General features: G+C 41.3%; 2 protein-coding genes across 2 annotated transcripts; one reads left to right on the top strand and one right to left on the bottom strand.

The window, feature by feature from the left end:
* Positions 1-1638: 1638 nt before the first annotated feature.
* LOC139302421 (E3 ubiquitin-protein ligase TRIM50-like) lies at positions 1639-7164 on the bottom strand. Its single transcript, XM_070926105.1, has 9 exons — positions 7064-7164; positions 6680-6806; positions 6338-6508; positions 4307-4402; positions 3079-3309; positions 2866-2888; positions 2562-2692; positions 2223-2404; positions 1639-2113 (listed from the first exon to the last, which is right to left on the bottom strand). Exons 1-9 carry the CDS (start codon positions 7162-7164, stop codon positions 1703-1705), a joined length of 1473 nt encoding a protein of 490 aa, XP_070782206.1. The 3' UTR covers positions 1639-1702.
* A 1797-nt stretch (positions 7165-8961) lies between these two features.
* tmem251 (transmembrane protein 251) lies at positions 8962-11820 on the top strand. Its single transcript, XM_070925914.1, has 2 exons — positions 8962-9056; positions 10560-11820. Exon 2 carries the CDS (start codon positions 10568-10570, stop codon positions 10955-10957), a length of 390 nt encoding a protein of 129 aa, XP_070782015.1. The 5' UTR covers positions 8962-9056; positions 10560-10567; the 3' UTR covers positions 10958-11820.
* Positions 11821-12195: the final 375 nt, after the last annotated feature.

The raw sequence follows: 12195 nt of genomic DNA, 5'->3' as shown, positions 1-12195 counted from the left end.
TGTGATTTTAATGACTTATGAGCACAAAACAATACTCCAGCTTTCATGAAAACATGTGTCCTCCATCTTTTCATATTGTTGTTGTGTTTCAGTGTTGCCCTCTGCTGTTCCAGATGTGAAGTTTGAACATCTGCTGCGCCTGATGTTCATCTTCTCTGCAGCATTTTTCTTCTTATTGCTCATCTTCACTGTGTGTTATAAAGTCATGAAGAGGTGAGTCATCTCTGATTACTGTTTGACCAACGTAGTCCCTGTTCACACCTGGCAACATCCGTCCTGGGTGATCGATCACAAGTGGACAGCTTTAATACCAGGTGTGAATGCATCCAAGACGCATTGAGGATGCATTGAAATCCGATCACTCAGACCACATTCAAAAGTGGTCTGGGCCGCATACGGCCACATTCTGTTAGCAGCGTGTATGCAACTGCATCCTGGGCCACAATGAAGGACCGCTCAGTGCAAAACAAGAAGAAGAAGACGCCACGATAACCATGAATGTATAATGGATTCTGGTGAATGGAGAACACACGAAACAAGCTGTCTGATGTCTCTAGCTGCTTTGCCTAAATTTAGGGGTAGAGTTTCCTGATACAGATGGACAGATAGCTTTACTTGTTACTAAAGTAAGAGCTACCTGCTGCTGACTGTACCTGTGTTAGTTTGTTAGGTCAGCTAGGGGTCCTGTTAACACTAGCTGACTTTGCCCGGACTGTAAGCATGTTAACACCAGGTGTGAACAGGGCCATATTCTTTAAAATCACATATATTAGCTTTCATCTGTTCTCCAATGTCGTTTTATATAAACACACTTCTAAACGACCTCCTCTCTTTTCCCCACAGATATAAAACAAGATTAAATACAAACCTTTAATTACAGTATCAGTTTATTTCAGTCAGATCAGCTAAAGTGACTTCATCAGCATCATCACTCTTCAGTCTTCTTCTAACATCATAAACTGCATTTATCACAGGTGGGACTGATTTCAGGGTCTGTTTGGGACAATTTAACCTTTGATATGAGTTGAACTGAATGAACTATGACCAAAGAATGATTTGAAATTGTATTAAAGAGTACACATGGAAGCTGAATGTACTGATCTAAGAATAGTGTTTCAGATTTAATTCATGAAAGATATACCAGATTTAATGATTACATCTTGATATGTTATCATACAGAGTGGAAAGAGCTTTAGAGAAAGTAAAGTATCAATAATATCCGACTGTTTTAGAATCCTGATTGAAAGTGAAAATGGTGGACAGAGAGATGTTAACATCTGGACAAACATGGAGAACAAATATGAGTTTTGTTTGTTCATATTTTAATATATTTCATATTTATACATAATATATCCCATTGCTGTTGTTCCCTTTTAACCTTTTATCTTTTAATCTTCGAATAAACAGTATATTCATACCTTCAAACACAGTAAAGCATTCTGTCACCTGCTGTCCTGATGACCAATCCAAACTGCCCACTGAAGTCTGTTTACCAAATTTATTTTAGGTAAGTCAAAGTAAATCTGTGCGGGGAAATGAAATTAACAACAACAAAATGGTGGTTTGGTTGATGTTTTACTGACAGATTCTCTGTTTTCTGGTTTTAAGAAACCTCTGAGGAAACAACAGCAACAAAAACAACAGCAACAGTAACAACAACAACAACAGAGACACTAACAACAACAACAGCAACAACTTTCTGTCACTTGTCGGGTTTCTGGGGCAGAGGGAGGGGAAGGAGATGCTCCCTGTGAGGCTGGGGGAGGACCATGGGGTGTTTGTTGTCTCCTCGGTCATGCCAGCAGACATCCAACAGAGGATAGACTTTCCCCTGGACCTCCAGCTTGAAGCTGTAGATGAAGCCCAGCTCGTCAGGACTGTCACTGTTATAGAAGGTCAGACCTCTGCCCTGGTAGTCCATGAAGAGTCCCACCCTGCGAGGGGGACACAACACCGGCAGGACCACCCTGGGTGAAGTGAAGGCTTCATAAACTCCGTCCTTCAGACCAATCAACCACACTCCACTATCTGGATTCTTCACCAGCTTGGCCTTACGATTGGTTGTCCCTTTGATCAACCCAAGACGCCATTTAGGTTTATTACCGACCTCCACCTGGACAGTCAGAAGAAGCAGAGCAGATGTATGGACCTACTGTAAAAAACATTGTTTCATTCATCTTCACCTGTAAATCATGTTACCCTACATGAACAGCAGAGTTTACCTCCCAGTAATGTTTGCCAGAGGAGAAGCCTCGGTTGGCCAGGACACAGTAGCTGTAACTGAACCTCTCTGGATTATCAGGAAGCCTCCGTAGTAGAGCCCCACAGGACACCTCTGTGTCGCCACGATGGAGCTCCAACATTGGGTGAGCAGTTTGAGGATCCAGCTTCAACGGCTCTGGTGCTGGAGGAAGAGAATAATATATAATCACCAGGTAGAGACAGGCAGACAGACAGGCAGACAGCCAGCCAGCCAGGCAGACAGACAGGACGTGAAACAGACAGGCAGGCAGACAGACAGACATACAGGCCGTGAAACAGACAGACAAGTACAGGTGTACCTGGCAGGACTTTTCGGTGTAATCTTTTCCACACGGTGAGTTTAATGTCGTTGTGGTTGAAACCTGGTTTAAAATTCAGAGAGCTGAAGATTCTCTCCTCCCTCTGCTGGAGCTCCTGAATCTCTCTGAACCTGAGGAGAGGAGGAAGAGGAGAGGAGGAAGAGGCGAGGCGAGGAGAGGAGAGGAGAGGAGGAAGAGGAGAAGAGAAGAGAAGAGAAGAGGAGAGGAGGATATGTTAAATGAATTCATGTTTAATCACTGAATTAGTTTATTGACGACATGTTGACATGTTGATGTTTGTTACCTCGGAGCGATCGATCCGTACTTCTGTAAACAGAAACAAATGTTATTTCAGATTTGATCAATAATCTATCAGAACTTTTCAATTCTGTGTTGTCTCATGTAGACTGATAAAAAAATCAAGAAATACACAACATAATAATCTATCAGAGACATAACTGATCAGTTTATACACTACATACTGGACTGATCACAGACTGGAGCAGACTGACAGTACCGTGATGAAGTCCAGGTGCCCCTCGTTGCTCAGGTCCTGCAGGGTGTTTTGGGCCTCCTGCAGCCTGTTTAGGTTCAGGTTTAACTGGTCTGTCTGGTTCTGGAGAGATGAGATGAGGACTGCAGCTGACGTCTCCACCTGCTGCATGAACCCCGCCTCCTCCACTTCCAGGCAGCGCCGCAGTTCACCAAACTCCTTCCTCACCACCCACTTCAGCACGTCAGACTCGTTCTGATTGGACAGAGAGCAGCAGTTAGTCACCTCCTACTGGCTGACTGCTCCAACAGAAACAGATCCTGTTTGAATGTTCAATGTCTGAACTGAGATCAGTAACATTCTCAGAGAGTCTGATGAACTGAGTTCATCATCTGAGCTCATCTACTATTCATTTTGTGTTTCTTGGTAATTGAGTCTCAGGGCGCTCAGGGTGCTGTGAGTGTTGTTTAAAATAACAAACACTACAGATGTTAATGTTGTTGACCTTTATGTTCTCAGTGTAGAGCAAGATAATATTAATGCTCATAAAGCCTCAGCTCTTGTACTTGGTTTGTGATGGAGTGGTTAAATGTGTTTAACTGTTTTAATAAAGACATAATGTATTGAGTTGTTTTCTCCAGGAAAGTCTCACATGGATTTAAGTGCTCTGGAAAATCACACATTGTCAACAATCAATAAATACAAAATAAAGTTAAGTAAGTTATTTACTACGTACTGTCAAATCACCTGGAAAACCGTGTGCTGCTGTTTTTCTCTTGTGTGTTTCTGCTCTCAACTCTTCTTCATTACTCAAATGCAAACTTGAAAGTCAAATTACTTCATAAACTTCCTCCCCCCCACCTTTTTGATGTTGGAATGGGGAGTTGTGTCCGACCGTTTTTGTCATTTTTGGAAGTACACAATCTGACATCACACCAACCTCATGCAGTGAGTGGTCAGCTGTGTGGAGGTGAGAAAGTAGGCGGGGTTTTAACCACTCTCTCAGCTCTCTTTTTTTCATTCTTTACATTTCTGTCACTTTTCATGTGAACAACTGAGGTCAACATTATGAATGTCTTCCAGCTCTTAACATGAGGATTTTTTTTGTCAATGGTTCTTCCAGTTGTGGTGACAGGATCAAACAGTGTTTGTACATTTAACAGATACATGATGAGGTCTCAACGTGGAACAACAAATCATTAAAGAATATCAGAAACGATAACAGTAAAGTGTAAATGTAGATATCACCCACAGTGATCCTAGATTTGTTGTACGCCATTTTACAGATCTGATCCTCCAGTTTACGTTTATGGTGCTGGAACTCTGTCATCAGGCAGGAAATGTCCTCCTGAGAGACAGACAGAAAAATAAAATCCTTTAGTACAGAAGAATCACATCATTAAAAGCAGAATAACTTAATCCAGGACCAATTATTACTCTTTAACGGTCTACTTTACTCTCAAAATTGTACTCTTTACTGTTAGGTGAACCACCTTTCAACATGAAGGAGCAGTGGTTCTCCTCTGAGCTCCTCTCCCTCTCTCTAAGGCTGAATTCAGACACCCTGTCAAGGAAACTAATTTCAGCTTTTCCAGGGAGACTGAGCAGTGTGATACCCTGGTAGTTGGAGCTTACCCTCTGGTCCACTTTATAAAATGGGAACCACCACACTGGTTGGCCAGTCCACAGGTACTGTTCCCAATCTCCACAAGACACTGAAGAGTAAACCAAGAAAGTCAAACAATTTCCAGAGCTTTCAGCATCTCAGGGTGAATCTCATTCACACCTGGCATGTCTGTAGAGCATTTTAACTACCCCAGTGACCTCCTCCAGGGAAATGTACATGGCTTCCCCCAAGTCTTCCCATTCTGCCTTCACAGAGGACATGTCAGTCAGGTTCAGGAATTCCTCAAAGTGTTCTGTCCACTGTCCAACAACATCCTCAGTCCTGGTCAGCAGTTCTCCTCCCTGTTGAAAACAGTCTGGACTAAGCCCTGCCTCCACCTCCTAAGTCATCTGAAGATTTGCCAGAGTCTCTTTGAGGCCGACCAAAAGTCCTTCTCTATGACCTCCCTGATCTTCTTCTGAACTACTGATACCTTTTTGCTGCCTCAGGAATCCCCTGGGTCAACCAAATCTCTAAGGACTGCATCCTCAGCTTGACCGCCTCCTTCACCACTGCTGTTCACAAGCAGGTTCTTTGGCTCAAGCAGTTGGAGGATTTTAACATGGTCCACTTGGATTCCAACTGTCTAGTTGCTACCGCTCTATCTCCTAAACCATCTCCAGTTCCTCCCCCACCAGAGAGGTGATGTTCCACATCCCTAAAACCAGTTTACGGTAGAGTCCACGCCCTTGTATGCCACCAGATTTACAACACACCCAACCCCAATGTCTATCCCTGCAGGGACCCACAGGGTTTCAAGTTGTACCCAACTGGGTCCAATGGGTTACTCTTTAAACGGCTCTCAGTCACCACAGATTAAGCTCTTCTTGTCATTATATGTTTGGAAACAGGGTAAACTCATGAGCCCACAATGATAAAGACATCTGAACAAACAGTTGCCTTCACAGCAGCCATTTTCTTCAGTTGACTGATTGATACGACCTAAAATGGCGTCAGCCTGAAGTCACACAGGATGTAAACACTATATGCCAGAGGACAGATGCCAATGAAGGTCAAACCAGTTACAGTGTGCAGTGTGTAGTATTACTGTTATTCATCAATGTTACACCAATCTGATGAAGACAAGATAGCCAAAAATGTTTGGTGAATAAAGCACGGTACACTGGAGAGGAGTTTAGTGATGTGTTTTAATTTTAATGGATTTGCATTGTAGCTCACCCTGGTCTTCACCTCGCTGTGTGTGTTCATGAACATTAACAGCATGTGACTTTATTGTTGTTAAACTGAAAACACAAAGGTGATATTTGGTTTGTGTGGAACATTAAACTCCTGGTTGTTAATCTCATTGTGATATGATGTGAGCTAATGGCTGCTTATCTGCACTGAGTCAACATCAAACTGCTTCAGGTTTTACTTTAACCTCAATGAACACTGTCTGTTCTCAAGATCAAAAGTTTACACAACTGCAGTTCTGTGAAAAATGATTATTAGAACAATGTTTGTACATAAATGAACAGAATATCACAACATTTTTCATTTATACACCATTCATATATAAATCTTCTTTATAAATGTATATATAGAACCTAGATATTTGATATGTATGTATTTATTACTGTAGACGGAGCTCACAGTGTGATTTTGTTTTTTTTGTACCTTCATGTGACTGTAGACGGAGCTCACAGGTGTGATTTTGTGTCCGCGGTGAGCACCGATGCTTCCACAGAGGCCACAGATCACCATTCGTTCATCCTCACAGTAAAGGCTGAGCGGGTTGTGATGTTGAGGACACGACTCCGGCTGAGCTCCACCTGAAACACTCACTTCCTGTCAGGATGAACAAAACAATGTGTTAATAAAAATATTTTAAATAAATATTTCAATTTGTCAGATCAGATGAGATGTTTCATTTGTTGAAGCATGAAGTAAAGGCCTTTTATTAAAATGCTTTAAATTTGAGTTTATGAGTTTTACTGTATTGATCACAGGTGTTTTTACCTGCAGAACCTCAATGATTCGGGCCAAACTGACGTTGGGAGGAGGACTGTCTCCGTCTACAGCACAGCGACACACAGGACACTGCAGCTGACCGAGCAGGTCCATTGTCATGGAGCGCACACAACACCTAGACAGGTGAGGACAGGACAAGACAGGACAGGACAGAACAGGTGAGGTCAAGACAGGTGGGGTGAGGACAGGTAAGTTCAGGACAGGTGGGGTGAGGACAGGTAAGTTCAGGACAAGTGGGGTGAGGACAGGTGGGGTGAGGACAGGTAAGTTCAGGACAGGTGAGGTCAGGTGGGAACAGGACAGGACTGGTGGGGTAAGGACAGGTGAGATCATGACAGGACAGGACAGGTGTGTCCCATCCATCCATCATACCTGCAGTAAGAGTGTCCACACTGTAACATCAGCGGTTCAGTGAAGACGTCCAGACAGACGGGACACCTGAGCTGCTCCTCCAGACTCTGGCGACGCTCCATGTCCTCACTGATCCCTCACAGCATGACCAGAACCACCAGATCCACCAGCACCATCAGGACCAGCACCACCAGGACCAGAACCACAGGCACCAACAAAAGCAAAAACCCTCCAAAAACAAACAATAAAACTTCCAGAGATCAGCACCAAAATAAACTTCAGTTAAACTTAAAAAACGAGTCTGGCTGAGTTCTGACTTCACTGCTAGTTTGAGTTTCTGAGCTGACTCTATTTGTAAACTGATGGTTTCTTTCTTTTTTCTTTAATGTGATTGGATTGACACTCATAGTAGGTGGAGCCAGAGGCTGATAGGTCCTTTATGTGTAATAGTAATAATAATAATAATAATAGTAATAATAATAATAGAAAATGTTTTGTGAGCTTAGAATGTCATCACAATATTTCAAAATGATTTGGCAGAAAATAAAAATGTTCTTATTAATTTAAATCAAACATATAATTCAATTTTCAATTTCAATTCAACTTTATTTATAAAGTCATCATAACAGATGTTATCTCATGCCACTTGACATACAGAGCAGGTCTAGACTCTGTATGTAAAGACTCTAGACTCTTTATAATATCATTACAGAGATAGAACAGTTCACCAGGAGCAAGAAAACGTCAAGCCTATTAGATACATACGGTGTCTGTTGACTATGGAGTTTGAGCAGAAACCGCTGAGTATGTGAAATGCACTCATTAATATTATTATCACTATTATTATTATAATTAGTCATGTAATTACTGTTATTATTATTGGAGAGTTTAACTCTCAGTTTGAACAGCAGTGTTTGTGTTCCTGAAAGTTTCTGATAATTTGCTTCTATTTGATAAACTGACACGTGAAAGTCACCTTCACCTCACAAACAACATCTCCGTGGTCACCGAGACATGCACAGGATAAAAACCAGTCCACACCAGACTGGCTCCACCAGTCCACACACCAGACCGGCTCCACCAGTCTACACCAGTCCACACCAGACCGGCTCCACCTGTGTACTATACTATACTGTTCTGTACTCATACAATACTATACTGTACTTATACTACATTATACTATACTGTACTATACCTTATTATATTATACTATATTGTACTATTCTACATAGTTCTCATACTATACAATACTACTGTACTGTACTATAGTACTATATATATATATTATATTATACCATACTACACTCACACTACACTACACTGTATTTATACTATACGGCACCATATTATATTTGATATTTGCTGTTATATTGCTGTACTATACTATAGCATGTTATACTGTTTTATTATATTATATACCACATTATATTTCTATTATAATTCTTTATTAATACAGACAAACACTAATTATTATGACTTAATCACATTATATATTAGTCTGCTGTTTACACACACTAGACTTGCTGACGCTGTTGTTATTAATCACACCACTTTACCTTGCATAGTTTCCATTCTTTACTTCTATTGATATTTTAGTTTTATGTATCTCTTATTATTTATGTTTACTTTCTCTATTTAATCTGCAACCAAATTTCCCATCTGGAGATCAATAAAGGATTATCTTATCATATCCTATATTATCTCACTAAATGTTGGATTTCTCCACGAACTTTGACACCAAAACTCTGATTCAACGTGTGTCATCAGCCGGTGGATAAATTACAGTTTGGAGAATTTTGGTTTATGTTGTCAAAATAAAATAGAAAGAAATGTAGGGATCCTGTTTGAACAGCAGAAGGCGCTGGAGAATCGGGTCTGTGAATGACGTCAGCCATGGGTGTCAGATGACAAAACAGGAAGAGAGAGTCGAGACTTCCCGGACCTCCCGGGACCGAAGTGGGTAAAAACGAGTCTACAGCAGAATTTTAATTTGAAAGAGTCAGCGCGAAGGAAGGTAAGAGCTGATAAAACACGAGCTAATCGCCTAATAGATTGCTAACAGGCTAAAATAGACTACTGCTACTGATTGTCTGTATGTAAATAAACAGAAAGCAAGATGGAGGTCGGCAGGAAACATCACAGTGTCCAACAGTCATCTGACTGAGAATTAAATTGGCAGAAAAATGAATGGAGTCTGGCACAGAGAGTCTATTGAACTTTGCTACAGTGAACCGAGGTCAGGTCAGATTCAATATTGTTTGCGTTGAAAGCAGGGGTCATAAATATAAAACTTCATATTAACCGGCATTAAAACCGGCAAAATATTAATTGAGTGTGGCAGGAACAGACAGTAACTTACATATCTGCTGGCTTGATATCACATCCGTTTTGAATGTAATGTTTAAGGTAAGAGTATGGACATAAATTGACAGGTAAGACTTAAATTACCTAACATTTAGCTGGAGACTGGCACAGACAGACCAGACACACTAATGGGTTAGGGGTCAGTACGGATAATGATGAATTTTCGTCGGAGGATAGGATAACATATTGATTTGATTTTTTTTTTTGCAGTATGGATGATGTACAGATAACGTATTGATTATTGGTAGATTTTTGATTGGTTTCTATGGGGTTACTTTTGTGTCTTTGTTATGCAACAGAATACTTACGAGTAAAACTTTACACACTGCAATGAAAAAATAATTTGAGAGTAAAGCTATCGACACTGAAATGAAAAAAGGTAGTATTGCAAGTAAAATATATTTGTAATATAAAAAATGTATTAATGCGAATCCAAAAGTTTTGTTTGCTGTTGAGCTGAATCTCATGGGATCTACGCTGAAAGATGTAAGACACGTCTCGATTGGCCAGTCTCAATGGGAATGACAGCTTGTCAACATCCACTGTTAGTAAAGGAGTTCTGAAGTCTGTGGAGAAGACAGAAAATCACTGCGCAGGTACGTTTACACACAACTTCTGTCTTAGTAATAGCAAGAATGTTACGTCCTCCTCAGTGTCAGTAATGAAATCACACCAGCTCAATCCAGTTACTGCTCATTGACTTCAAACCTGCCAGTAGAATTTAGGATTTATTATCAGTTTTGCTGGGACATTCACACCTTTGACATGCCCTGCCTCAGAAATATTACAGATGTCTGCATCTGGGCTGGCACCTGGTCAGGAGCACCGGGATGTGTGACAAAGCCACAGGGTGAGACATTTACATTGAACACTTTTGAGTATTGTCCCAGCACCTGAGGTTCACGCTCAAGGCCCCTTTTTCATTGCACTAGTGTCGTACTCCCTTAAGCATTCGTGCTGCCGTTGCCTGACCACAAGAGGTCCTGGCCATGAGATTCAGCTCAACAGCAGGCAAAGGTTTTGGCATTAAAACATTTTTAATCACAAATTTATTTTACTTTTAATAAAAAGCTGTTGGATTACATAATAAAGACACAAAAGTGAGAAGAGGATATTGAACATATAGATTATTATTGATTGTTTCTCCCTGCAGTATGGAGGATGATGAACTTCCGTCAGCGGATGGGATGGGTGGGCGTGACTCTCTACCTGCTGCTCAGCGTCATGGCTGTTTATTACATCTTTGAGGTTCACAGCTTCAGTTTGGAGCATGTGCAGAGGGGCGCGGAAGGCCCATCGGCTCCGCCCCTCACCATCAGCTGGTCTCAGAGCCTTAGCACTCACCTGCCGCCACTACCTGTCTGGATGTGGGTGTCGGTCTTCCTGCTGCCGTACCTGCAGCTCTTCCTCTTCCTATTCTCCTGTACGAGAGCCGACCCTCGAGCTGTTGGTTACTGCGTCCTTCCTGTCTGTCTGGCCCTGCTCTGCAGCCGCCACCACACTGTCCGCAAACCAGCCAATCAGAGAGGCTCGCCGCTCATCGACACATAGAGAGCAGGACGACCAATCAGAGAGGCGACATGTAGAGGGGGCGGGACCATGGCTGGAGGACGAACTGTGTTTGTGTTTTATGTTTGTGATGTCACTTCCTGTGTGCCTTTTTAAACAATTGAACAGAGACTTTTCTCGGATTCAAACCTTTTGTTTTGTCTATCAGGTGAAGTTTTGTAGTCTGCCCTGAACAGGGACAGTCAGGATCAATACATCTGCCCTCAGTTGTATCTTTCAATACTACCATCTTAACCCTGCGTGTCGACTGTCAGGATCAACAGTTCTTTGTACTATTGTCTGTTCCTTGATATAAACCTTTCAGTTTGCAGCTGTCAATCATTCTCCTCTTGTTATTTTATTATTGTAACACCACAGATAGTCCTGTGGTGTTTTTGGCTGGAGGATGTTTAGTCCACAGCACCTCCTGCTGTGTGTCTGTGGTCAGTTTAACCCATAGTTAGAGGTTAGTTTAACCTGTTAACCCCTAACCCTGAAGCATCAGTACTGTTGCTGTGGTTACCTGCAGTTTAATATTTAGAAGTTAAAATACTGACCTGACAGCTGCTGGGCAAGCGGTCAATCAAAATACTTTGCTGTATTTAATAAGATGAGTCACATGACAACATCAATAAAATGAAAGAAAAAATTAAAGTACAAAATTAAAGTGACGACCAGTCTGTATTCTCTTAACAGCTTTAATTTAACAAATTATTTCTTTTCTTCAGGTGAACAGGTGACCAACGTCAGCATGTCACACTGAAACAGGGTTTTCCTCTCACTTTCAGTATCCTAGTAGCACTGTAGTATTACATGTTGTCTGTCGCTGCTATGAACGTATAAACTCATTGAAAACCTGCATGAAATCAACAAAATGTGATTTTTGTGTTTTGAGAAATTATTTGTCATTAATTATTTATTTCTATTTATTGTTATTTAACTCTTTATGACTATTTATTGCTGTTTTTAAGTTTCAAAAAAACAAACTGGACCTGCTCAGAGATCAGGACTAAATGTTTCCTGTGAACTGGCCACACCTGACCTCAATATCACACATCACTAATTTGTCTCAGAAGACTTCACAATCTGTACAGCATCTGACGCCTCTGTCCTCAGACCGTCATCAGGCAAAGAACTAAGATTGGACACACATGATCTCACAGTTTGGGAATTTTAAAATAAAACGTCCTGTAACTTAACTGGTTCAAACTGACGTTTACATTTTCATTTCCAGTAAACTC

Source organism: Enoplosus armatus, chromosome 19 (assembly GCF_043641665.1).
Source record: "Enoplosus armatus isolate fEnoArm2 chromosome 19, fEnoArm2.hap1, whole genome shotgun sequence".
NCBI classification, from domain to species: Eukaryota; Metazoa; Chordata; class Actinopteri; order Centrarchiformes; family Enoplosidae; genus Enoplosus; species Enoplosus armatus.
Note: the sequence above shows the minus strand (reverse complement) of the source record. Positions and strands in the feature narration are given on the sequence as shown.